The sequence below is a fragment of the Leptosomus discolor genome, chromosome 3 (genome assembly GCF_034619465.1).
Source record: "Leptosomus discolor isolate bLepDis1 chromosome 3, bLepDis1.hap2, whole genome shotgun sequence".
Classification (NCBI taxonomy): Eukaryota; Metazoa; Chordata; class Aves; order Leptosomiformes; family Leptosomidae; genus Leptosomus; species Leptosomus discolor.
Window position 1 is genome coordinate 8,950,011 of NC_141393.1, and position 27,363 is coordinate 8,977,373.

At 41.5% G+C, this 27,363-nt stretch overlaps 1 protein-coding gene across 3 annotated transcripts in view; it reads left to right on the forward strand.

The window, feature by feature from the left end:
* BRF1 (BRF1 general transcription factor IIIB subunit) overlaps positions 1–25,045 on the forward strand; it is a 171,026-nt gene extending 145,981 nt beyond the window's left edge. For 2 of the 3 annotated variants that reach the window (XM_086463611.1, XM_086463614.1), the window contains 3 exons: positions 19,467–19,518; positions 22,576–22,744; positions 24,975–25,045. In XM_086463611.1, the coding sequence (XP_086319737.1) occupies positions 19,467–19,518; positions 22,576–22,744; positions 24,975–25,012 (259 nt within the window). In that variant the 3' untranslated portion in view covers positions 25,013–25,045. Of the gene's footprint in view, positions 1–19,466; positions 19,519–19,808; positions 19,812–22,575; positions 22,745–24,974 lie in introns of all 3 variants that reach the window. The other variant, XM_086463613.1, reaches the window with a different exon arrangement.
* Positions 25,046–27,363: the final 2,318 nt, after the last annotated feature.

Sequence of the window (27,363 nt, forward strand, 5' to 3'; positions counted from 1 at the left end):
ATAGCAGATGATTTAATAGGACTTTTGGAGCTTTTAGTGTTGGGGTTTTGGTTTGATTTTCCACAGCTGAGCTACTATCTAAATATCTTTTAACATTTAGTAACTTTTGAGCAATTTTCACGGTACATCCAAAATCACATCATTGCTATGGAAAGAATAATCTTTAACCCTCAAAAATGCTTATGTTAAAGTTACCCAGTATTGGCAATGAATACGTAGGTGTGATGTGTTTTATCAGCTTTTGTTGTAGCGAACCAAAGGCAGTTTGTCATAAAATGAGTCGCTTATTGATGACACAGTTGTCTGTGATTGATTAAAAGTGGCAGATTTATTTCAGCTTCAACTCTTTCCATTAGCATTCCTATTGACCATCTGGCAATGGAAAACCTCACTTGTAAGATAGACTAGGATCTTGTTAAAAAAATTACAAGATTTCTTGGGGCCTTTTTTTTGCCAGTATCCTGATGAGCCAGAAAGTTGTCACTTTTAGTGACAGTTCTCATTGCCTGAAAGGGTTGAGACTGATGCTGGGTCAGCCTGTGACTTGTTTTTAATGGTTTTTAATTATTGCCTTAATCACAACAAACATTTAGTTAATGGTTACGCAAGTATAATTTTGTGGTCTTTGTAGCTCTTCCATAGCATTGAGTTGTTGGTCAGAATGAGAAGAAACATATTGCTGTGTAAGTGGGAGAAACAGAGCAACCGACCTTTTTCAAAATGGTACGTACAGAAAACTAAAACTTTCCCTGAGTTAGTCGATTATGAAAATGCAATATCATAATCAAAATCATTTGACTGTGCTTAAGATGCCCTAATCAAAATAATTTAAAGATCACGTACCAAGGAAGGATGCTTAAAGGGCAAAAATGAATTCTAAATGAATTGTGATGTTCCAAAATGTGGAGTTGCCATGTCCATTAGATAGTAGATATATGCACTGATATGAGAGAAATCTGGAGCTGACATACAGTGGGTGATGAAACCTCAGGACATTTAGTGGAGCTCCTGCAACAGTACAGTGAATTACATCACGATCTGAAATGCAGCAGCTGCTCTGGCCCTACTGTCCCCTGATGAGTAATAGTGTATCAGGGCTATCTTCGGTAAACAGCTTTATGGGGCTTTTCTGCTGCAGTGTTTGGCACTTGGAATTGTAATGCTCTTTCTGACTTCCCACCTGCAGCATCCCTTGCTCCCCAGGAATACAGTAATTCAAAATAAAGGCGTGAAATCTTGTGGTTCGGACCCCTTACATCTAGATTTTATAGGGGACATTGTAAAGATTAATGTTATCTGTGTGTTGCAGGGAAGTGAGTTGTGGACAGAGAAAACATATTCTACATGAGTTTCCCTGTATCTGCAGGGTTTGATTAAAACAATGTGTTTAAGTCTTTGTTAAACGTACCCTTTTGAGAGGAGGAGGTTTGAAAGAAATATTTCCATTTCTCAGACTGTGATAGATTTCTGTCCAGGATCTCCAGAGCTTGACCTTGGTGGCCGTAAATATTTTAAATGGTCCCATGGATATTTCAAGCTTGTGGCTTGTTGAGGCGTAATGCACAGGGGACTTCTTCCTAAATGGGCTCCTCGTTGCACTTAGACTCACACAAACATTGCAGCAAGTGAAGGTGTAAAAAAAATATGCATGAAGGTCAAAGTGACAGGTTTTATTAGGAGATTACTGGCAATAGTTCTCTTGAAGAGTAATCTTCTAACAATTTATTCTCAATTTTGTATTCAATTTTGGAAATTGTGTTGAAGCAGCATTAAGATTACATAGATGGTAGTTGCTTGTGCAATACTTAGCATTAGAAAGGAGATGAATTCCTTCTAGTTTTATTTTGCATCATTAGTAATGTTTATGCTGGGAGAGTATGCAATTTCTGAAAATGAAATGGTTTTGGACAGTTAGCAAGGATTATGTGAAACACATACATAATGTATAGTCTAATTCATTTGAAGGTCTCCTATGTTATCCTTTTTATGGTTTGAAGTAAGATAATATTGGAGCAGAAATCAGGAGGAAATTTATTCAGCCACTTGAAGGCATTTTGTGGAGGATTAAGATTTGTTTGGTTTTTTAAGTGTTTCTCAAAAGTGCTTCTCTTGTCCGCTATTTTAATTGTGCCATCGCATCTGTGAAAGATCATTATCATATTCTTTTATACGGGCACGTGTCAAAGTGTTACTCACTTCCAACCATCCATAGACTATTTGATACAAACACGTCAAAAATGGAGCTAATAGACAAGGCACCATCACTGTATCAGGAAGTTCTTGAATTTCCTCACCTACAGGGTTTTTTTGTCCTACTTACTACTATGTTTTGTTTCAGGAACAATGCCTTTTGGCCGCTCCTCTTGTATTCATACTGGGTTTTGGATAACTGGCCAGACTTACTCACACCACCATCTCGGTGCACTCTTCTAGATCCCTTGCCAGTTTTCTGCTTGAACACCATCTGTTCCTGGCAGGAGTTACCTTCAAATACCTAACAAAACAGGTCATAGGAAAAACCAAAATCTTCCAGGAGCTAATGGTGTTAACGTACCCTGCTTCTCTAACACCATTAGTATTTTCCTTGTAGCACTTCAGGAAACTTGGACTATTTAGGCAGGTTCTCTTACCCCAAGATCTTCCGTTTTGAGGAGTACCATGTCTGCCCAAGCAAACAGTGAGGAGGGTGCTAACTTGCAAGAAGATGTTTTGTGGAAAGCTCAAACAATGTGTGAAATTCAGTCCTACTTCATAATGAGATGGAGAACTGTGCTAATGAAATCTGCAGGAGACAATAAAGTGAGTCATACAGCAAAGACGATTGAAAATGGCCATGCAAAGCAGTGCCACTAAGAGAAAAAGATATAACTGAGAGCAGGAAATAAAAAAGAGCATCTTGGAAAAAGTCCAGCCTAATGCATCCAAAGAAATATAATCTGAAATGCAGACATACATGGGAGCAGAAGCTGTAAAAGCCATAAGGCTGAAAGAGATAGAGAGATAGTGGTCTGCAAATTAGATATGAAGCTCTACAAAAGGGCTAATTTGGGCCACGCATTGGAGAAGCAGCACGTGACAGATTAGGGAGCCGTTAGGCCTGCCTTGGAGAACCATTCGCTTCTGTGGATGAGAGAATTGGAGTCATTAGGGTGATTTCAGCAAGAAACAAAATAGTGATGATCTAGAGGAAATGCTGAAACGCTATCCATAGTGTGATGATAGGAGCCTACAAATACGTGAGCGTGCAAGCATTTAGAGCATAGATGGGGGAAACAGCAGCATATGGCATGGCAGAACTAGGCTGCAACTGAGGAAAAGCCTAATTTCAGTGGGACGGCAGAAGGAACGTCTCGGTGGTGGTAGGGTTGAGTGCCATGTTTGAAGACAGCGTAGTCAAAATACAGATTGAGGGCCAAATACTCAAGTGACGTAAGAAGATCCTTGTCTCTTTTTGGAGCTGTATCTGATTAGATTAAGTCTGAATTTGTTCCTTAAGGCACTCATTGACTTGAAGAAAGAGATAAATGGTGATGGTGAAGCATTTATTCACTCCCATGGGTCCTCTGTAGCTGGAGGTGAACTTAAACTGTGTCAAAGCAGAGGGTGCTGCGTGTCTCAGTCACTGATGGGTGAAAGAGGAGGATGCCAGGCTGGCCCAGTTTCATCTCCCTGCATGGGAGTCAGCACCCGCAGACTAAGAAGTTTGTAAATCACTGGGGCTGGTTTGCTTCTCCTATGGGAGTGTTTCAGGCTCCTTGCGGTGGTGGGCAGCCGAAAGCTCCTGCCTATGATCGAGGGGAAGTGCTGGTGTGAGGGGGAGTCGTCTTGAGCTCTCTCCACTGTTGCTTCTGTTGACCCTGTTAAAGTGGGTTTAGTCCTAGAGAAACAAATCTTCAGCTAATTATTTCCCCACTCCAGTGGCCATTCTGGTAGAGGTTTTACTATTTTAAGTAGAAACAGTTACTTTGAACTTTTTTTTTTTTTTTTAGTGCAGCAAGCAGAAGGAAAACTAAAATCTGATTTACTGTGATCCTGGATGCAGGTCAGTTGTTCATCTTGAGAAGGTTACATGAAAACAGGTTACTTGGTAATTTTGAAAGCGGTCCAGTTTGCTGCTTAGTAGGACTACATTTTGCAGAGCCTAATTATTCAAACTCCTTTTTCTAATATTAACATTAATTCCCTTATAGCAGTATTAGAAGGTTGCTTATTTTTCAGTCCTTTTAAATGTGGGAGCCTGTCAGTAAGCACAGCAGACAGCTTATCAGCTCAGCAGCCGCCGCTGCTTGCCAGTATCGTATGTTTGGTAAATGCTTGCAGTCAACCTTGAGAGTTTACGGACACTGGCTTGTGTTTCTTTCTGTCTGTATTCACTGCACTGTTTAAATCAGGAATATTAAAAACCCTGCTAAATTTAGAGAGAAGAGGGAATCTGCGAATACACCAGCCCTGCCTCTTCCCACAAAAAATGCATCCGCTGGCCAGCGAGAGCTGGAGCCAGCCGTGGTGTGAAGGGGCTCGGGATTCTGGGGGGCTCTGCAGACATAGCCCTAACAGCACTTCTGTGGGTGTGAAGTGAGCCCCAGGGTAATTTATGATTTTGTCAGAGAAACGGGGAGGGAGTGAAAAAGCCTCCAAAATAGCACTTTTAATAGCTCAGGGTGTGTTTTTTTTTCTCCTTTCAGATGTTTTTGTTTTATTATATCTGACACCAGTCAAGGAGAGAGGAAGCTCTTTAACCTTAATGCAAATAAACCAGTAGTGCTTTAGAAAAGAAATCTGTTCACTTTATACCTAGAGGCCAATGGTTCTGACAGACCATAGAGTTTAAAAATAAAATTACTCATTAGTTGGGTTTTTTTTTGGTAATCTGTTTAGCTGTATTGATCCATTTGAAGCCTGATTTTTGCTTAGGAAGAGTAAAAAATTACCTATAGCAATAAATCCATCTGTCTGTCACGCTGTTTATCTGTCTATCTCTCTAGCCTATAAAGACTTTAAAATGTTGTTTTTTATTTCTATACCATTGCTGAAAATCAATTGTGACATTTTCTGTTTAGGCTGCTAAAGGTTTTGGCAGATAGAACATGGATTTTGTCTTTTGATGGTGAATTCAATTCAGCATTTATTGCGAAGTCCTCAAGTGTTTAAACGTGTGATGATAGACAACTAAAACTCCTGCTGTGCTAAACTCCGCCAGGTCCCTTCAGTAGTTCTGCTATTCAAAAAGAGTTGGGACTTGTTTCATCTGTTTTTAATAAATGTGAGGCTTGCATGCTATTTATGTCAGAACTAAAGCCAACTTTGTGGTGCAGTTTGACATAGAGAGTTAACTTTTTAGCTCTTGCTTCTAAAGACACCCACTCAACTTATGATATTGTTACCCTTTAAAAAAAGGTGAGGGTCTTGCGCATCATCTTATCTGAACTGTGATGTTGAAACGTGTACATGAAAGGAAAGCAAATGCTGGTTATGCGAGAGGGTACACAGCTGAACTTTCTTACTGGCCAAGGTGGGTACCGATGTTTGGGAGCCATTGGCTTTGACTGGGTCTGTCATGCTGTTGCTAAAGCTGGGGAGAATCTGATGGAGTTCTCTTTTGATTATTGGAAAATGAAAGGAGGACAGAGCCGGCTTTGGTGGGTCAGGCATCAGCATCAGCCTGGCATCTCCTGCATCATCTTGGAGAAATTGTTGAGGTGATGTCTACAGGAAAGGGTTTGATGATCCCAGGCTTCTGAGCCTGTGCCCTCAGCTTCCTGGGAGCTGTAACATGCTGTAGGCATGATCTTGTGTCTGAGCTAATGTGCATTAAATACTGTCAGCTGTTTATTGGGGCCATGGAGGTGTCACAGGGATCGGTGTATGGCAGATGAGGGACGGCTGTTCCAACGTGGTTTTGCCAAATACGCTTGTTGTGCCACCGGGAGGACTGATGGGCCACGAGCCCAGGGCGTGACTACAGGGACAGCACTCGCTCAATGACTTCCCCATATTTCTTTTGTCGAGAGATGAGAGAAATCTGTTCCAGGCCTCTCTGCGTGGTGCTGCCATTTGGTAAAAATACCACATCACTCGTATGCTGTTTCTGAAGTGTATTTTTTCACTTTTGTCCTGTGAGATGGATGGGGAATTTGAATGTTCAAACTACTTGCATGGACATCGTAGTTCAATGGGAAGATGTAGAGGCAGTAAATAAGTTCAGTATTGGATGGATCAGCTTTTGCCAGTGTTGGCAATTGTTTTTAGCACCTTTGTGTAAAGCGGGTTCATAGTAGAAGCACGTATTTTGTTTATGAGATTTATGCTGCTTTCTTATTCATCTTTAAAGATTTTCAAATAAAGTATTAATACTCAGAAGCCTAGAGGTAACAAGAACCTTAGAGAAGCTTCAGCTGTAATTCCCCTATTGACGCCAGGCAAAACGTAACACTTCTGAACTAATAGATTCATGTTCTAAAAATGACTGTGAAAGTTCACATCAAGGGGTCATAAATTGCTACCAAATTAAATTCCAAATGTAAATCTATTGTGCGTGTGCTTAAATTTGACCCAGTTCCTTTAAAACAGTTTACTCTGAAAAGCTTTTTCCATAAAAATATGCACAGTGAAAAGTGTTTACGTTACAATATGGCACTTACATTGCATTAAAAAAAAACCACTTTATACATCTATTTATTTGCTGTAACATTTTACTAACCAACAGAGCAAAGTAACACGGAGATCTGTGGTGTCATGCTAAAAACCCAAGTGTTAGGTTGCCAAGTATTGATGTTCCCACGATACTTTGTAGACACAAAAAACTTAGGCAAACTGGAATGATGCTGTAGTGCTGATAAAGGAAATAGAGTGTATGGAGATTAAACAGCTGAAAGGCAGACATGTATTACAAGTGAGTCTGTGCAGACTGTTGTCTCACTGGGGCCAAGCACTTCTTGGGCGTTTGCTGCATATTTTGACCAAGTACAGAACGTAGGAAATCTAAACTTAATGCATTCAAGACTAATGTTTCTTAAAAAAGGGGGGGAGGATGTCACTTTTTTTAAATTAGAGGAGTTTTTTCTTAACTGATGCTTCAGAAATGCATTTAGAGAGCAAAATGAGCGTGGTGATGAGGAAGAATGTAAGCAAACTTGCTCGTTAGACTTAGTTAGAGCGAAGTTGATCATTGATACCAATTTGCATTATTTTCCCAGCGTGGCATTCGGTAACAACTTTTCTTGGTGTGCCTTTGTTTCAGTTGACATTTGCTTGAATGGCCAAGCGAGTTGGCAAATTTTGTGCTGCTGGTCTTTGAAGTTGTGACTTCAGCCCAAACAGCCTTCTCTTTGTGTACAGCGGGGAGCCCCTTCACTTTGGAGAGGGATGCGTGTGGCACAAAGACTAGAAAGGGCCCGTACATACCAACTCTCACAATACTTCTTAGCACTTAACTTTAAGTAGCTCAGGTCTTGTAGGAATATTCGTTTGTTTTCTATGAATTTTTAATGCAAGCAGTTAAAGTTCAAATTAATAAAAAAAGCAGAAGATTTACCTGAAAGTACATTTTTTATTGATCTTCAAATATAGGTTAGTATATAGAAGGATTTAAAACTACAGTGGGAATTCACTGTCTTCTCTGTTCAATACAATTGTTACTTCACGACAGAGTTTGAATGCAAGCTCTCTTAGCGAGAAAGAAGGAGGTAGGAATTTACTTGAGATGGATAATGTTTGTCTCATGTTTTGCTTATTCTCACTAGAGTTGTGTGTCCAAAATTGTCTGAAAAACTTGACAGAATGTGGAGACAAAATAGGAATGATAGGATGGGAAGGAGGAATTTTATATAAATAAGACAGTGTATAAGTACCTATTTATTGTAATATTTGCACGTTTCATGGTCAATTGAACTTCTCTTTCTGTTCACAGTCTGTCTTAATAATTGTGATAGGTATATAACTTGCACAGCATATTATGGGACTCCTCAGATGGCCTGATTTCATCCTTAGCTCTGCATGTCAAAGAGAGAACCACAGTGCTGAAAGGCAACTGCAACCGTTACAGCTTTTCAGTATTTCTGTGTGCACGAAGTTGAGGATGTGCATGAGGAGTTTTCGGGTGGAGCTTTATAGATGCAGTAACTTTCTTTTTTATGTGTCTTCTGTAGCCACTGCGAAGTGGAGGGAAGGATGTTGTTCAGCAATAGGAATCGCTCACCTTGCTTTTACGTTGACCTTTCTCAGAATCTGGATTTTTGATGGCCAAAGAACTAAGCACTGGGGGCCACAATTTCTTGTAAGGGCTGGGTATAAAAATAAGGTGGAATAAGGATTTTTAAACAGATCTTATCACTTGGGTTTTACTGTGTTTTGCTTTGACAAGGAGTGACTATTTCCCAGTTACACATGTTTCAGCCATCTGAATGTTTAAGATTGGGGTCAACCTTCCACCCGTCCAGGTGAGGGCTTGCTAAAGAAGAGGCGTTGGGAGCCATCGGAGTGGACTGTAAGCCAAGGTCAGGGAAATGTCTTCCCGGCTGAACTCATCTGCTTCTTGCCGTCCCTCAGATCTGCCAGCTGACCTGCTTTTGCAGGTGCCCTTTAACCGATTTCAAGAACTCCAGCAATTTCAAAGGGTAATGGTTAGCAAAGGTCTCTTTAGGCTGACCTGGATTGTTTTGACTGAGCCAAATTAGGGACTGGTGACCCAAGCAGAGCTGCCCTGTTCACCTGCCCCATGCAGCCCACTGCGGGCAGCACACACTTCACCTGGAGAGGTTTTCTAATTGATCCTGTTAAACTAGCACGAGAGGCTGAGAGGCATCTCCCCTGCAGTTTGAATGAGGTTTCTATTGGTTAATTTATATGTTAACACTAGTATTAAGCTGTATTAAAGCAAACCACTATTAAATAAGTCTGCTTTACATGTAGGATCCCCTACAATAGCTAACCTAACTTAGTTACAGATGTACAATGTGGAGCTTACACAAGACATCAGAGAAGATGGTGCTATCTGCTCCCCACATCAGAACTTTCTTGAAAGGAGTTGCACAAAACAGCAATTAATTTTGATTTCCTTCCTAACATTTCCATTTGGAATTTTCTTTCCATAAGAAAATGTGGCTACATTTTTAAACTCATCTATTTATATGTACCAAATGCATTGCAAAGGAGATAGGCTTTTTATAACATGAAGGGCTTCTGCAACCCAGTTCAGTGATTCTTTGGTACATAACAGTATGTGTGAGCAAGTGCACATAGTGTGTAGCGACACATCTTTTAAACTTGTGTTGTATTCAATGGTAAGTAGCCATTTTCCCCATGATTTGCACTGGTTTTGCGCTTTATTGTCCCTGCATACTTATACCCAAGTAGAGATTGCCATGCAAGCAGCTTCCAAGATTGGAATAAAAGCATACAGTTTACTTTCTGGACCTTTCTTATGTCAGTAGAGGTTGGATCCAAAGTTGTGAGAGAGCTGTGTGAACTTGCAGTTTTATAGGAACTTTGACTTGGAGGAATATTCTTCCAGTAGAGCATCCTGTTGGGTTTTTGGGATGGGATGTGGGATCAACTTCATTTTAACTTTGAAAAAGGCTGTACAGATTAATGTGTACATGTTCACAGTGTATGCTGACATCTGGTCGATTCATGCACTGGATGCAGGCTGAACTTGTCTGTTGCTGAAACAGTGCAATTTCGGCTCTCTCTACCAGTCCCTGGTCCCTTTGGTACAGCATCTCCTGGTGAGGTGAGGACAGGTATCAGACAGCATACCTGTAAGGAGCAGGGAAGTCAGATGCAGGCACACAAGGCATCAAAGCATTGGTGGCAACAAAGCCTGGCTTCCCTTGTATGGCAGAGATGGGAGAAAGACCTGATGGACCTGTCCTACAGGCTTTGTTAGGGAGCCCAGTTTACACAAGACAGAAAGTACTCAGGTGGTTGCATGGCAATCCCATGCCAGCCTGACTTCAGCCAACAACAGAGCATCTCCATGGTTATTAGCTAAGTATTTCCATAATGGGTGTCTCTACAAGTTATAATTAGAGCCAAGCCTGCCCCTAATTACAAGCTTGCTTAGAAGTATAGTTTATATAAAGCTTTTAAAACTTTATATGGGGAAGATACACATCCACAGGCATAATAAGAATGACACCTTATTTTCAAAATGAAATATAGAGGCTTTGGTGTCTGTTTCTCCCTCCCTTTACAGTTTTGTATAGACTTTTTTGTTGCATCCTCATCCAATGTTTTTGCCAGAAATATTGCCAAAGTTTCACCAACATCAAGCCAGCAATTTTTGAGTTTTCTTCTGAGTGTTTTGTTCTCACTGCTGAGAGAGTAAACCAGATGTTAAGATGTCTTTGAACTTTGTGTTTTGAGAAGAGTAGTAAATAATACTTAGGTCTTTCATAAAAAGAAGGTAAGGAGTTTTGAAAGTGGTGAAACTTTTTGTTGAACACAACACTACAAGGTCTACATAAATAATGATCCATCTATGGAGACTTGCTATATGTTTGCTTAGTTGGTGCTGCACCTGTACATCTTCAGCTCGGTCTTTTAGGAATAAAGCGATGCTGGCAGCATAATGCCCTTAGACCCTGAAGTAGCAATACAGGCAAGCCTTGGTGATGAGACAGGTTGTGAATATGACACACGGTTGTAAAGTGGGCTGGCGTGGCTGTGGGTCTAACACTGCATTACCTGCATCCGGGTGGTTGTTGCAGCACCATGTGTTAAGCACCGTGCCGGCCAAGGCTGCTCTCTGGGATGCCTCTGGGTAACTGTATGGCAAAGGCAAGGCCAGATGGTACTGACATGGTTGCCACTGCCCTTCCAAGGGGTTCTTTTTGGATTTTCTTATTTACTTGCTGTCTTTCCTTCCCCGCTTCCAAGTCCTGCTCTCTCAGGAAGGCACGGTGTCTGAAAAGGAAAGGGAACACAGTGGAGCCTGCAGAGCTTGTGCACTTGGCTTTTGACACCTTTGGTACAAGGAGATGCTCACCTAGCCTCCATCACCACCACTCTTTGGGAAGCAAAAAGTGGGGTGCATAACCCTCATGTATGGCTGAGGAAAGGAAGCTCATGAGATAACTCCTGCAGCTGATGAATTTTCTCTCCTTGCTTCTGTCTAGCCATTTTTGAATTTGGTATTTAGTTTGATTATTCAGGTCAGATCAGATTTAGGTCAGTTGTGATGGATTTTTTCCAAATCCAGTTCCCTTGATTCCTACTGTAAACGCTTACCAGATGACACAATGCGAAGCTGGAACAGACTTGAGCTGTGTGATGACCGAATAAAATCTCAGTGGGAACCGCTTCCACGTTCCTGAGATCAGTTTCTCATGTAATAAATTCTGTATCCAAAATGGTATCAAATACTTTTCTGACAAGAGTGAGGTTTTTTCCCTAACAGACAAATCCCAGCAGAGCTATTTATAAGAAGCCTCTCTCTTGTGTTTGCACTCGCATGCCTGTTATTCAGACCTACACGGAAGAACAAATATGAGTAAAAACTTCTCCGTGTCCTTGCCAGTTCTTTAGGACCCACCCTGTTTGGTCCCATCTGACATGCTCCACTACGTTTCTTTGATGTTGTTCTGTTGGTAAGAGTTGCCATAGGAAGCCACCATTAAAGACTTCTCCCCGAAGGAATAATCTGGATTTATTTGGAGAACACCTTTACTTTGCAGACCGTTTAACTGCTTTGTTCTGCCTGGTCCTCTCCAGGCCATGAGGGATGGGGAGGAGTGATCTGAGCGAGTGCCATGCTCATGCCAAGTGCCATGCTGTAGGCTAACACCTGCAAAAACTTGTGCAACAAAGAGTCGCCGGGCTGGCAAGCACTTGGGCAGTGCGTGGTGGTGTCCTTCGGCTTGGGAGGAGGAGGCCAGTCCATTTCTCAATGCAAATCCAGGCATGGGAAAAGCTACTTGAGTTGGGTTTTTGAGTATTAAATTTAGAGCTGTGTTCTTTCACCGTTAATTCCTAATATGAAATTAGAAAACATCCAGAACTTCTTACTAGACCAGCCTACAGCTTCTTCTCCTGTTACAGCCTCTTTATTCATTTCCTGATACGGTAAAGGGAAGCCTTGACGCCAGACTTCCCTGCGTTGTGTCCTGGCTCACGTATCACTACTTGTCAATCTCTTTGCATTAATGCAGACAGAGGAGACCCGTGCTTTCAGCTTTGAAAAGTCCTGGTGTACCCGGCGCACAGGGGAGAGCAGGTTCTTCCACATGTGTCTCCTTGATGGCTGCAAAAGCCACATTAAATCGTCATTCTACTGTTCGTCTGCTTGATTAGATGTTCTATGTATACCTCAAAATATGTGATGTTTTAAAGCTAGATTTGCTATTTAAATAAGAGGTTTGCCTTAATTGGCTGTTATAAATTACAACCAAGAAGGAATGATTTATTGCTTATAATTAGAAATGAGTTACGAAGGGGAATGTTGGTAATCATAAAATAAAGCTTGGAATACATTGATTTCCAGATCACTGGCAGTGAAATTGCTCTTTAATGTATAATGGACCAGAGACAAGAAAAAAAAAATCTGTCATCCATCTTTATTCATTGATGGACTACTTGTATGAATCTATAGTTACCTGAATTTTGAAATAGTAATTTTGGCTGTGTAATCAGATGAGAGAAAATTAATTTGCACAGAGGTATATGCTATCAGAGGTGGTGGAAGACGTGAGGTAGTATTTTGCCTAGCATGGTTTTTGTCCTTGTAGTGTCAACGGGGAAGATCTAATGATAAGTCTGGCATCACCTTTGGGTGTAACAATCTCAGTGGATTGTTCTCAGAGACTGCAGGTTACTAAGATGTTTTTCTTGTCATCTTTTGCCTCATTAGCTGTTTTTATGAGCTTGAGATTGATCAAAACACCTGTCCAAAAGCAAATATCTGTAATCCTCCTTGCTTGAGTCTAGAAAAATACATTTGCACCAGAAATAGAGACAGCAGTGCTACTGCTGAGAACTTTTGAATAGAATAATCTTTCTGTTCAGATGATAGTGTTCTTTTAACTTCTTAAATTTCGTTTCTGTTAGTATAGTTCCAAGCATGAATTTTAAATGATTTATATTTTTGCCTTATCTGCTAATAAAGGTGCTTGCTGCTGTCACAGATGCATTCTGCACTCTTACCATTTGAAAGACCATGCTACAAGATAGTTAGACCTATTTGGACTGTCAGCACATGAGTTGTCTCATGCCCATTGTTTAAAAGTGACACTGTCATTAGACTTGCTTAACTGAGACCATCGTGATTACTCATTTACCTTCGTTAGAATGCTTCCTTATTTTAAGTAGCTTTTCCCAGCAAGGTGCAGATTTGCCTTGCTGCCATCATTTGATCTGGAAAAAATTCCATGGTGAAAGAAATAAATGAAAATGAATATTTTCAACTAATATTTTCCTGACCTGTGGAGAGATGAGCTCATCAGTATCTTTATTGACAAACCCAGGAAGAAGGTGTGTCGACCAGAGATATTAGATCAGTCAGCCTTTCTTGTCCTGGAGCAATTGTAATTTCCCATGGTCTGCAGCAATTTCCTTTAGAAGCAGATATGTGCAGAGATTGTTTTGGATCTGCTGCAGTAGCGTAATTTCATTTGGTCTCAATAAGGTGGCCTTAGATTTTATTATTTTCGTTTTTGCTGTTGAAAATCTTTTGGTTTACTCAGTGGAAAGAACAGTAAGTTGCTATTTTACAGGATCTAATTGAGGAATGAGCGCTGCAGCTATGCAGAAAAATATTGTCCGACCTGAGTTGGGTTATTGAAGACAGGTATCATGGCCTCTGCCCCTCTCTGAAAAGCCTGAAATAGGTGTTTAGTTCACTATATCTTAGCAAAATCCCTGCTTTTCAAAAGCTTATCAGTGACTGGTGTAAGAGCTTAGTTCCTCGCTGCCAAATACATCCTTTAGTGAGTGATAGAGGTTCTTATTTTTTTGCCAGTTTACTCCTGTGAGCTTTGGTCCCTAGATACTTAAGCCTGGGCATTTGCTAGAAGAGGCCAATCTCATTAGCACTAAAGATGTTCTCAGCACTGTGTTGTCTGATGCTGCACTGATGAAAGCAAAGCTCCTCTGATCCAGCATGAAAGAGGACTGAGTGGGAATCAGAAGTGGGAACAATTTCTCATTTCACTCTAGTTTTTGTTGTCACTTCAGCTTAGTTTTTTTTCTGCTTGAAATGGCTCTTTCTGTAGTGTTGCTTGTTCGGAAACAGGAGGAAAATGCTGGCTATGTTGGTGGAGTTCACACAGGCGTGTTGGAGCAGAGTTAGAAATAGCTGGCTCAGGCACTGCTCAACACACCCTAGTAGTCTTGCTGCCCGGGTGTCTCATAGCATCTAGGAGGGTTCAGCCCCTGCCTGCTGCTCCATCAGTCACATTTGTACAGCTGGTAGCACTAGGGTTAGCCAGCTCCAGTGTGCTGAGCTCATTGCAATGACTTCCCCTTCAACTGGTGTCTTTTGGTCGTTGGTTGGGGTCTCTACAGCCTTATCACTGGGGAGAGTGATTCAGGGAAACTCCTTGGGGCTTTCATAACTGATGGTGAGCTGGGCTGGGTGAAGGGCTGGTCAGCCTGGCCTTCAGAAAGCCAAAAATAGCTGCCTGCCTCACATTCAGGCACACGTGGTTTCAAGGTGTGAGCATCGAAGACCCTTCGTCTTTCTGCAGAGCATGATGTTGTCCGTTGTTGTATCTGGACTTATGGTGTGCCACAGTGCACCTTTGCACTCCAGCCGCTATCCTCAAGGCATCATGCAGCCATTCATTGGCATCACAACCAGCCATCCTCGGCCACGTGCCCGTCTTTCCTCTCTAGGGGAGGGAACAGCCTTATGAGCACCCAGCCTACAGCCAGAAGCAGATGTGGAAGATGGTGGGATTCACAGCTGGATGTGCAAACCTCAAAGTACTCTGGGGTCATGGTCATGATTGCAGTCTCTGTTTCACCCTCCGGAAAAGAGCAGTGGTCCAAGTTCAGGAGGGTGACCCCTTTGTCCTGACCTAATGGCAGAATGGTGGGTCAGTATCTCCTGACGCTGTTGTGTTTCCAACAAGAGCATTAAATCCTTGCAGAGAGGTAATTCCCAGCTTTCCGGTAAGGATAACATTGACTGTACCTAATTAAAGGGCACTCTGAGCTGGGGTAAACATTTATATTAATTTCCTTCTCACACAGATGTCTGGTAAACTGACCTCCTGAGGCAAAACCATCTGGCCTCAGGTGGGAGGAGGATCTCGGCCAGCATGGAGAACCTGACCAGTCTCTTGCTGAATCATTTCTCAATAGCTTTTTCTGTCACTGAAGTGGCATATGTGTGAAAGGCCTGTGGTAAGAATAGATAGGTTTTATGGGCATTTGTCTTGGATGACCTGCATAATTACACTGCAGGCTTGTGGCTGCGGGCACTGTTGTATCTCTGCTTTCCATCGTGTATTCTGGGACCATCCGCGTACAAAATTAGTATGGGTGGTAAGCAGCAATAAGATGTTCCCTACTTGGATGGATTAAATTAAAATTCAGTAAGAAGCAGAGCTTTGGGTGAGTTTCCAAATTACTTGCAGGATTGCACTGAGATTGTTATGGTATCATAAACCTTTTCGGTGGGTGAACAGCCTGATTCAAGTGAGGAGGTTTTATTACCTCGCAGTGCTCTTTCTACTTTATGTACTGTGCTGTGTAATCTTTTGTTATTAAGTAATAAGCAAAATAAAAACAGTTGTTTGTCACAGCCAGCCTGTTTTCCAGAGAATTTGCTCACTTTGGAAGTTGAGTCTGTGTGATCTCCATCCCTGTCAGGAGCTATTATATTGAATCTTCTTTTAAATTGTTAAGCTGGAGGACAAACCTAGATGTTATCGTGCACATCTCAACTGCGAGTGGAGTGGGTTCGTCAAGGAGCGGCTTCTGATGCCATGTACTGTGCCAGTAGTTTTTGTTGCGAACATGTAAAGATTATCTGCTTCCAGTGTTACGTGTGTTGGCTGACATGAGCATTTGTAGATCTGCATAATTTTTGAAGTAGTTTGAAATGTGGATATAACACTTGGGGCTGTGTGAAATCTTTTTTTTTCCCCCTTTTGCGGATCACATTGCTGTTCAGAAAGTTGCTTGTTTTGTTACTCCCTCCCACAACGTACTGTATTAATTTGCAAAGTTCATAATGAAAGTGCCCCAAACTAGAAATCATCATAAATAGTGAACTACTGAAACACTTGGGAAGACCAGCTGCAACATTACATTTTCGGTAGAGACTGTTGATGCTTTAGCATATGTGGCCTCGTGTCATAATGCAGGATATTATGGTTCTTTATGGAACTTGGCAACCCTGAATTCAAACTGGACTGTGATGGACAGGATTTTTCATTTATAGTGTGTACGTGCATGTGTGTACCTTGGTAGCCTTTTACAAGTGAGGTTGAGTCATGCACGTTAAAAGTTGGATGAGGTACTTCAGTTACTTGTTTTTTCAATGTGCTTTTTTGATCAGTGGTACTCAGACCTATCCCAGCCTCGAAAGCAGTCATGCTTTTCCATGAAGACACTTTTTTCTGCCCTCTGTGTTGCAGCCAGACAGCAGAAGGAGCCTCTATCTGTAGCCATGGCAGCCAGTAATTTATTGCTCCATATGGCTGGTGTGGCAGCAGCTGCTCTGGTTTAAGGAGGTCAGGGCATCGGGGCATTTAAGAAACAAAACAAAACCCAACTATAAACCCTTCCTAAATGGTTTTATACAGTAATGGTAGGGTTCTTCATAGGCATAAGGACAGCCAAGGGAGAGAAGTGAACGTCTTTTTTTATGTATTTCTAATTTTTATAACTTTTATAGAATTTTAATTAGAGGCATTATTTCAGGGGAGAATTAAGTTTTTATCTCTCTTTGCGGTGGTTTTACCTTTTTTTCAGTTTTGATCGCTAGTGTTTGTAGGTAGCAGATAGTACCGAGGTGCAGCGAGTGGGGCTGTGCAGCCCACATGGCCAGTGACCCCTTCAGATCAGCACTGCCACAGGTGCCCAACAGCCAGAGCAGGAGCAGAATCCAACCCACTGCTTTTGGAGGCATTTGGTATTACGCTGAGAGAGAAGCTGTGTTACCAAAATCGAATGGCAGCACTGTATTTCTAGTAATGAAGTGAAGATGTATGCTTTGTGAGCAATTGTCATGGAACAGAAATACAGCTTTAATTTTGGTTTGGGTGTGAGAGTCACTCACTGCTGAAAAGATGGTATAGAAGGGCTCCTGGATTTAGCACTAAAGTTTGCAAATAGGCTTTTCATAAGCATGAATCTTTTTATTTTCATTAGGAGACCATTTTAATTAAAATGAAACTGGAATGTTTACTCTGCTTCCTATAGCTGTGATTGTTTTCTTCCCTGTGTGAGCACGTGTATAATTTGCTCTAAAAGAAATGTCAGCAGTTTCTGATTACCTTGTGAGACTTACTCAACAGCTTGATTTTAATTGGGGGGAGGAAAGATTTCAGGGTGCTCCAGGGAGGTCTGATGTCTTTTGGTAGCAGGAGGAAATAGGTGCTATCTTTGGTACGATGTTAATTGCAATAATCACTACTACTGGTTTAAAATAAAAGTCCTTCATTTCTTACCCCTGTTGGGTTTTTTTTCAGTCACGTCAATGAAGTACAACCTGTTTGATAATTAGCATCCTCCAGCTACATAACCTTTTGACATTGCTACATCTGTGTGTTTCTGTGCGTCTAAACTGGGTGACTTTTGGAAAACAGTGGTTGACAGTAGGTGGGTAGTCTCAACATTTAGGAAATAAGGAAGAAATTTTTTACGATGAGGTTGGTGAAACACAGGAACAGGTTGCTCAGAGAGGTGGTAGGTGCCCCGTCCCTGGAAACATTCAAGGTCAGGTTGGATGGGGCTCTCCGCAGCCTGATCTTGTTGAAGATATCCCTGCCCGTGGCAGGTGGGTTGGACTAGATGACCTTTAAAGGTCCCTTCCAATCCAAACCATTCTAGGATTCTATAATTCTGTGAAAATTCTACAGTTCAGGTTAGATAAAGGAAAGAGAAGACCAGGAACATAGGGAGGAGTGCCTTCTTGCCTTCAAATACGGTCTCTCTAAGCCCAGAAGTCCACCAGGATTTGTAAGTATTAGATAGTTTATGTGAGTCAAGAGTATCTCTTCCCTGAAATTTTTTGTAATTAAGAAAAATAACAAGAAGTATCTGTAGCAGAATAACATGCTCTGGACCCTTCAGTGGTACAGCTCCTGAAGTATTCCTCTGGCTTCTTTTTGTTTGGATCTGTAAGGAGGCATCTTGGACTACTTTAGCTGCTGAAATGCCTTTCAGATCTTGCAAAGCATTTCAGAGATGACCAGTATCTGAACCTTTTTGGGGCTTAGCCAATATCTTGTATTTTTAGATTGGCTTCTCCATCAGAGATAGTGATCTGAGTCTCCTCTGCTCATTCTCTGGGGTTTTACTTCCTCCTGCTGATTATTTGGGAAAAAAAAAAAAAGTAGGAAAACAACCAGTATCTGAGTTTTAATAGGGAGGAATGAATAATAGAAAATGAGAGGAAAGATACTGCTTATCATAAAAGTCTCTATCTCTGGAGACATAAATTGGTATTCATTAAGTTGTTTGCCTAGACTTAGTTAAAAGATGTACTTGGGGAGCTGCGTAGTGTTTCAGTAGAAAGCAAGTCGTTCTCTTCGTGACTAGATACATCTAGATGAGGAGGAGAGACCAGAAAGCAACAGTAAATGATGGATTGAGAACAGTCTTCATGGCAGTAAGGAGACAACAGGCTCTGAAACATTTTTCAGAAAGAACAATATTTAACACTTAGCTGTAAAGTAATACTGATCCATCTTTTCTCCCCAAATATGCAGGTCTTTTTCATATCTGATGCAGAATTTTTTAAAATGTTTATGTCATTCAAGGTATGCAGGGTCCCCTTGGTTTTGATTATGATTTCTGTAGCTGGAGGTTAGAATTTTGCCTGTGATGATTATGATATACTGTGTATAATCTTACTGGTATCCTGTATATATCATCAAATACAGGGAAGCAGTTGCAGAGTGGTGCTGGGTAATTCAGAGTGTGGCTCAGCTTTGCCATGTCTGCATTCTTCCAAAAGATCAGTTGTCTTTTCACTTTGGTAATGTGTGACAAAACCATCTGTGTCAAAGACCTTCAGGATGGGCTGGGGCTGCCGTTTGAGATGAGGTTTTGCTACTGTACTTGTTGACTGGCATCTTTTTTTATCCTGAACTGGGGCAGACACTTGCAAGGGAATGTATTAATTATTGTGGAGTCTGTGGCTCTCCGCTCTTTATCTGATAACTTTAAAAAAGTAATTGCACAACATAACACTAGCAAAATGCTTTCACTGTTTGGAGAGTGAATGCTCTGTGTCAAAATTTTGTGTGTGTTGTAACTTTTCTGATGTTTACCATCTCTTCTTTCCTTCTTTGCAGATTAAGACCCCTGATTTCAACACAGCCTGCTAAAAAGGCTGCCACTGAAGAGGTATGTAAAGTCCAGCACTTCTCCTCGTGCAACAGCTTGAGTTTGGAAATTCCCACAAGCCTTGCTCAGCCTGGCTCTGGTTATGTGGTAGATAAGGGTGAAAGAAATGAGAGTCTTGTCTCTCTGATCAGTCCAGGAGCTGGTTACTGCAAACCCCGCAAAGCTGAGGTTGCCTAACCAAGATTTGCCCTTACTTATCCATCAGTAACATTAGCACAGCCTCATAATGCCTGCTTAGACAGCAAACAAGAGAAAACTGTCTGCAAGCATCTAAAAAGGTACCTATCAAGCAAGTGGGTAGGAGAGTAGGAGAGGACAGAGCTCGTGCCTGTTTCTCAGCACTTGGAGTGGCCCCACGGAGAAGGGGGACGATGCAAAATGCCACTTTTGTGCAGCCAGTGCTGACCCAAGGGAAGGGCTGGGCTCTGCGGGAGACTGGTGAGGAAACACAAAGTGACAGCTTACCCTGTATAGCATGGCTTTCTCTGGTTTGTTTGTTTGTTTCGTTTGAAAATACAATAGTGCCATAGAAAAGTTAGTGCTAGTAACTGGCCACCGCCAGAAACCCTGCTTGAGTGGCTTTGTGCACCTGCATTTTCTGCCAAAGGGATCATGAATATTATCAGAGTTGCAGCAATAACTGCTTTCTTTCGCTGTTACTTTCACACTGTGCAGAGTAGACATATGTATTTTGTGTATGATAAAATAACTGCCTACTGCTTCTCTAAAAATTCTGTTCCTAATATACCAAAGGTATTTGTCCTTCTTTTTCCCATGAATGTATGACACTGTCACCCTTTGGAAAGTGAACCAGTTACCCTGGGTAGTTTAACATGCTTTGACTCTTGCCCATCCATACATGAAGATACGTGCCAGACTCAAGTCCAGGATGTCTGGAAGTGAATTCAGGAAGTTCTATTTAAAGGCGTTGTTTAACTGCCTTATTTTTAAGATTACTAAACCCCATTGATTTTCAGAAACAGTTTGATATCCTGCCTGGGGAAATACATTTTCACTTCTTATGCTATACTCATTAGAAGACTCCACACATTTTTAGAAGTATAGCAGTCTGGAAGTGGACATGATAATTAGAAGAAGGTCACATTTTAATTAGCATGGTGCAATTTTAAAAAATAATGACTCAGTTGTAGCTCCTTTATATTCACCCACTTTTTCAGAGCAGATGGATAGTTTTAAGAATATAAATTGATATATATATTATGATGCTGATTTGTCTCAAACTGTTGTGTCTATTTCTGCCTATACTGAAAATATAGATGGACTCGATTTGATCACTCTAAAGGCAAAAGCAGTGGTAGGAAATATAAAGTAAACTGGAGAGAAGTTCTTCTAAATAATATGATTAATTTAGGCATTAAAAAAATTGTGAAAACCTGTCTTTGAGTCATCCGAATATCTAAATACTTGATTTTCTATTAAAATTAATGGGTGTCTTTTGCCCTATTAATGAGCTATTGGAGCAAACCCTTAGGTGATGTTGAAAAACTCAGGCAGATTCTTTAGGTTGACTGACACAGTATATGACAAGTTCAGGAACAGCTTTGATGTTTGAATAATTAGACTATCAACTTTCTGGTACAGGGATTTTCTCTTATGGTATATCTCTAAAGTGCCTGGAGTTACAGGGATTCTGGGAGTTGCTGCATCCCAAGTAAATACATTTATGAATAAATAAATAAATAAAAATTACAACTCCAGATCAGAACTTAATGCAAATGGACTTGGAGAAGATGCAACAGTACAGTTGCATACTGTAACTTAAAACCTAAAGCACTGTAGGACTTTTCTTGTGGTATAGACCAGAGGAGTTGGGCTCTCCTGGTCTGCTTTGACCATTCATTGTTAGGAGCACCTCACCACTGTCCTTGCCAAGGAAGTGGTCCCAGCCTTTTCCATCTTTCCTAGGAGGGGAGATGGCTCTCAGTGCTGGTAACTGCTGACTGGTGACATGCACTGTTAAGTATTCCCTTCTCAAAATTGCTTACATGGCAAAGCAGCATGAATGGTTAATCTTTAATGTTCTTCAGGTTGTCGCTAATGGGATGTATTTTTGGGACACCAGCTCTGGTGCACAAACTCCACATAGTCCAAGTTCAGAATGGAGGTGAAAAGTGCCCTCTTACAAAGGTGGTGGAGATAAATCTCCTGTGGTGTTTCTTCCCTGGATGAGAGAGGGAGGTGGAGCCCTAGACTGAGCACACCATGGAAATGAGAGCTCCAGAGAGACCAGAGCCTGGCCTGTGCTGGGGCAGACCATGTTGCTGGTTCCTGCCCTATTCACAGATCTGTCATTAGTGAACTGAAGACAGTATTGCCTTCTCCAAATTCACCTCAGTCTCCTTGCAGCGTTGCCCTTTATCTCTCTCCCTGCTGTGTCCTGCCTAACCTTGGAGCAGCTGGGGACGCGCATGTACAGAATGGGTCCTGTCAGTGATCAATTCCTAAGTTACTGTTTGGAGATCATTATTCTGATGAATTTCATAGGCAATGTTACAGGTGCTGGCGTGTATTATTAACCTAGTGCTCTGCCATCACATTAAGTGCTGTCTAAAGAGTGCTATTTGTTCCACAGCTCATTGTGCCTCCAAATAAATCCAACCAGAGCTGTCAAAACTAATACATGTTGGGTTTTTTCTGATTTGAAGTGTACATTTTTGCTATCATTGAAGTGTCAATAATATTGTTATTGTGTAATAGGCCTGATGTGAGTCGAACACAATAAGGAAAAGGTTTTAAGTTTTCCTGCAGAGCTTTGCTGAGGAGCCTTCGCTCCCAGATTTCTCCTTACCTTGTGCTGGAAAGAGGAATCCTGTTCTGCTGTTGCCATCTCTGGATATTTCATGAATTACATGAAAACTGTGGATGTTTGTGCCCGACTCATTCAGGCAACATTTCACTTAGCAGCTTTCATGTGCCCTGAAAGAGCTAAGCCTCTAGCACTGGATGTGGGCTTCCCTATGTGAAAGCTGCTAATGTTTTGTGCAAATATTGAACAAAAGGAAGGGCTGCTCTACTGTCCCCTCTTGTATTTTGCAGGTGACCTTTCCAAATGCACAAGCAGAAGCACCTGACTTAGAAAAACCAGCAGCTGTGCTAGTGGAGAGTGGCCCAGTAGCTTATAACCCTGACGAAGAGGTGGAAGAAGAAGAAATGGAAGAAGATGATGATCACTGCATGAGCGCCTTGCAGTTAATGGGAGGAAATGGTAAGCTGGAGTACTCTCTAAATTACCATCTGCTGGTGCTGTGGGGTTTGTTGTTTCAGGGCTGAGGACAGACAGGATTCCCCTGCTTGTCCCTGTCCTCCGGCAGCTCGTCCCATGCAGAGCTCCTGCCGCCTTTCCGGCATTGCCCATTCCTGTGGGAAAGCCTGGAGTCACCCTTGTCTGAAACCTGACCTTCTTAGAGACTCCTCCTGAGAAAACTGCATCTCAGGCTTTAGGCTAAGAGGGCTTCTCGAGAACGGACTGATGTTACGCCTTCTTCAGAATTAGGTTTATTAATGTGGAACTGAGGAATTACGGGGTCAGTAACCCCTCTGTCAGCAGTGCTTGGGGCTCGTTGCCTCCTGAGCCGAGCTGCCGTGCTCCTGCCTGCCTCCTCAGCTGGGGCTGCAGTGACGTCCAGGTTGTCCATGAGCCTGGGGACGTGGCTGTCCAGCTCAAAATGAATCATCATACTCCGTTTCTGGGGAAAGGGTTAGGAGGAGAGAGTTCTTCAAGTACAGAAATTGCATTGATAGTGTATGGCGTGCTGTAGGGTGCACAGATGTGTGCTAATTTCTTTGGGTTACCCAGCAAAGCCACTGATTTAATGAGGTTTCTTTGCTGGCAGGAAAAGGCAGCATTTTCTCTGCTGTGGTTTTTCCTAGCTGGACACATCCACATTTATCCTTTATTAAAAACTTCCCTTCCCCTTAGAAGTAAAGCTTTGAAAATATACAAAAATATTTTTAAATGAGAGCTGCTAATTATGGGTTGTGAAAAAGCAAGATGGGAATAAGTTTCCTAATGAAATGTTATTTACTGCAAAAATCTTTCCAGTACTATTAGTTTAGCTTTCATGGACAATATGTATACATTTCACAAAAGTGTCTGTTGCTTTCAAATTGATTTCTCCACTGGAAAATAATTGCTGAACTGTAGGAAAAACAGTTTGTTGCCTGCATCTATTATTAGAATAATGTTCCCAAGAAAAGGCACCCATGTGGGGGAGGGTGGGTCTATGTTTGTTAATAACCCCCCCACGAAAATAGAATAAAGGTCACTGAGCCTTTTTCCTTTGTAAATGTTACTATTTTTAAACCATTCTGAGAACATTCCACTACTCCCTGTCTGGTCTGGATAACAGCTGAAAAATCAGACTTTAAAAAAAAAAAATAAAAAGGAAAGGAGTATTCCCAGAACTCAAACACAGGTGTGCAGAGCTGCTCAGCAGAACAAATAACTGCTTTCTGACTGCTTTCTTCGTGGGTTTTAGACCTGTTTACCTGGAATAACTGCAGGAATTACAGATGGTGAACTTTACCCATTCCACGCAAATTATTATAGATTACACTTAATTCTGCTTCTGAGCATTTGCTTGACTCTTTGGATGAAATGTTGCACTATACTGAACTTGGAATACAAAGGTTAACTTTACTGAATGCTCATATGTAATAGTTACCCGTAGGTTTGACTACGCAACAGAAAATACCTGTTTCACTGCCTTCAGAAGCACAGAGAAGAGAAATGGGTGCATTAGAAACATGCAGACTTGCCTTCTGACACAGTCATCACACATCACAGTCTTTGCACTCGGCATTGTTTAAGAAAATAAAATTGGATAAAAAAATATGGGCAGACTTTTATGTTGTTCCTCTAGGAGTGAGCAGATACAGGAGATCTGAGTCAGATGCGTTGGTCAGGATTTGTTGCATGACTGCTTTGATGCTGATGGGAACTCTGAGCTATCTCTGAACCCTTGCAGTTTCAGCTTATAAATCCATGAATAATATAAACAAGCCAGCTTTTTTTTTGGTGGCTATGTCTAGTGAGAACCCTGCCTGCTTGTAAATGTATGCTGCTGCTTATCAGCCACCATGTTCCAAATTACATGTGACAATCAGGCTTGATCACCTTAACCTCTAAATTAAACCAAGTATTTCATATATCCGTGTGCCAAATATTCCTAAATGAAGGTCCAATGACAATTGAGAAGAGATATTTACACATACATGCTTACAAATAATTTTATTTCATTGAGGAAAGTACATGCAAGAACATTTTATTTAGCTCTGAGGAAATATATGATTTTTTAAAATGCTTGCTTAAGGCAAAACTTACCATCTAAGTTACACAGCAGGAAAACAACCTGAAAGCAGCAATACTTCTGTTGTATCTTCCATCTACCTGGAATATTTGCGTTTTTATATGCTTTTGTCTTTGTGTGTTTCAGATTATGGCTGTGATATGGATGATGATGATGGCTATTAGTTCCATTTACTTCCAAAGGACATGGACTCTATCTTGCTCCCAGCAAATCTTCAGTCTTCAAACTGTATGAATAGTGAAAGAAGCTGTCTATGGTCAGCAAATGTGATCGAACAATCCTTACTTTTGTAAAGCGAATTTTAGGTTGGCATTGACTCTGGTCAGTTTACATTGACCCGTAACCCAGCAATAATGTTTGGGTTTGTACTTGAACTTTTTTTTTTTTTTTTGGTGGATCGTAGTTTGAGGATTAAATTAATGGGTGTAATGTTTCCAGAGAACAAAAGACAAGAGACAAAACAGACTGTGTATAAAGCATGTGTGGCTGAAAGCAACACATCTCTTATTTATGTGACTCCGCTTTTAGGCATGCTGTTGAAAGGGAGCAGATTGAAGGACAGATAGGAGGACAGGTAAAAACGAGAAGCGTGCCTGTTGATTATTTGGGTACAGTAGCATTAGTTGTCTCATAATGCTACAACTGAAAGAAAGAAAACATTTCCAACCTGTGCTGTGGACGTGACCCTGTTACTGTATACAAGCTTCCTTACCTGAGGCTATCAAAAATTAATGACAAATTATATTATTTGCAGGGCAGCATTGGTTTCTCTCAAAAGAAGTAAATACTTCTTTATATTAATCAATTCATAGATTTCTTAAAAGATATGACAACAGAAGGAAATGTTGGCAGCGAAGAATCATCCTCCACTGTGAGTCTGGTGCGGTTTATGTGGAAGGAGGGAGAAGACCGGGGTGAGGCAAGAAGTGGAGAGAGCAAGCAGGCAGCGTTGCTGCGCTCATGGGCCTTTGCTGGGCGTCCCTAGGGACAGCCAGATCTTGTTGCAGCCAGTATTGCTGCAGGAGAGTCACTCTGGCCATCTCCATGGAGCTGCTCTTGTCCAACTGAGAGTGAAGGTCTGCTCCCGAGAGCTGCTTGTCTCTAAAACCAGTTGAAAGAAAGAGAAAGCTGAGCTTTTTAATAAAGAAGCTAGCATCTGCTTTGGCTGAATTTAATTTAATGTAATTTATTTAGCTTTCTATGGCTAGATTAAAGGTCACTGTGCAGCAGTCTGACTTTCATGGCTCAAATCCCACCCTTGAACAGTTGCTGCTACATGAATAATGCTGGAGCTCCAGCCCTGTGTGCCCCGAAATGTCAACAGGCGGGTGCTTCCCTTCCGGATACATCAGCTCTCACAATTCTGTGAGAGCGGGGGGTGAGGGGTGGGGCCCCTATTGCCAGATCCCACCCTGTTACCTCTGACCTACCTTTCCCTGGCACTGCTGGGTCTGAGGCTTTTGGCTCAGTGGGAAGCACACAGCACTCTGGGTCACGTTCTTGGTCACTGCAGCTGCAGGAGCCAAGATGTTTTCATCTCTCTCCCTTGTCTAGTGACAATCATGACAACTGTAGCGCTGCAGGCTTCTCCTACACCAGGCAAAGATGGATATTTATCTTACCAACATGGTTTCTGTTAAGCCGTGTCTCCTGGTCAGCTCGTCCTTCCTACCCTTTTTGAGGAGCGCTTGTCACTAAAGCACCATCCATCCTCCCACTGCGGAGGGTGGATCATGGCAGGAAAATAAGCTGCCTTAGGAAACTCTAGCTACTGCCAGCCAGAGTGACGATGATGCTCGTACCTGTGGTCATCACCAAAGAGGGGAAGGGCCATGTGGCCTTCCATACTTCTGTCCCCCTCAGTAGCATGCGTAAGAGGAATCATGTAAGTAGAGCAAGAGCGAGTGTTTTTTTTAGGAGCAGACTTGATATTATTTGGCTGGTAGACGTAGTTTGTTGGGTAGATATTTTTGAGCCCTGTATGGGAATATTTCTGCAATTACTTCTTAAAAGCAGAACTTGGTAACAAAAATGATGTAGTGAGGCTAATGGGAAGAAGAGCTCTTCTGAACCAGATTCCAGTTACTTAGTTTGCAGCACTTCAGTGGAAAGAAGAGATTCCATATAATTCTTAGGGGAAAAGCTGGCATTTTCACAAAAAAACTGTATATTTTTTTCTGATACTTTATAAATACTGCACAGAAAATGATATTGAGGGGATAAACATTTCTACCTCTCTTTTATCTACACCGTACATGAAAAATCACGCTATGAGCAGACAATTTTTTGAAAAGCAGATTGTTGTTCATGCACTACAAGTCCTTGAGACAGTTGAGTTTGAGCATTTGGGTTTGAATTAATCTGCCAACAATGCTATTACAAATACCCATACACTCAGTATATTCTCAAAGCTTCGGTTTTATTCCAAGGTACACATTATTCTCTATGCAGGAAATAAACATGCATAAACATGCGTATGACTCATGTAGGTCGAGTGCTTTTCTCAAATGCAAGA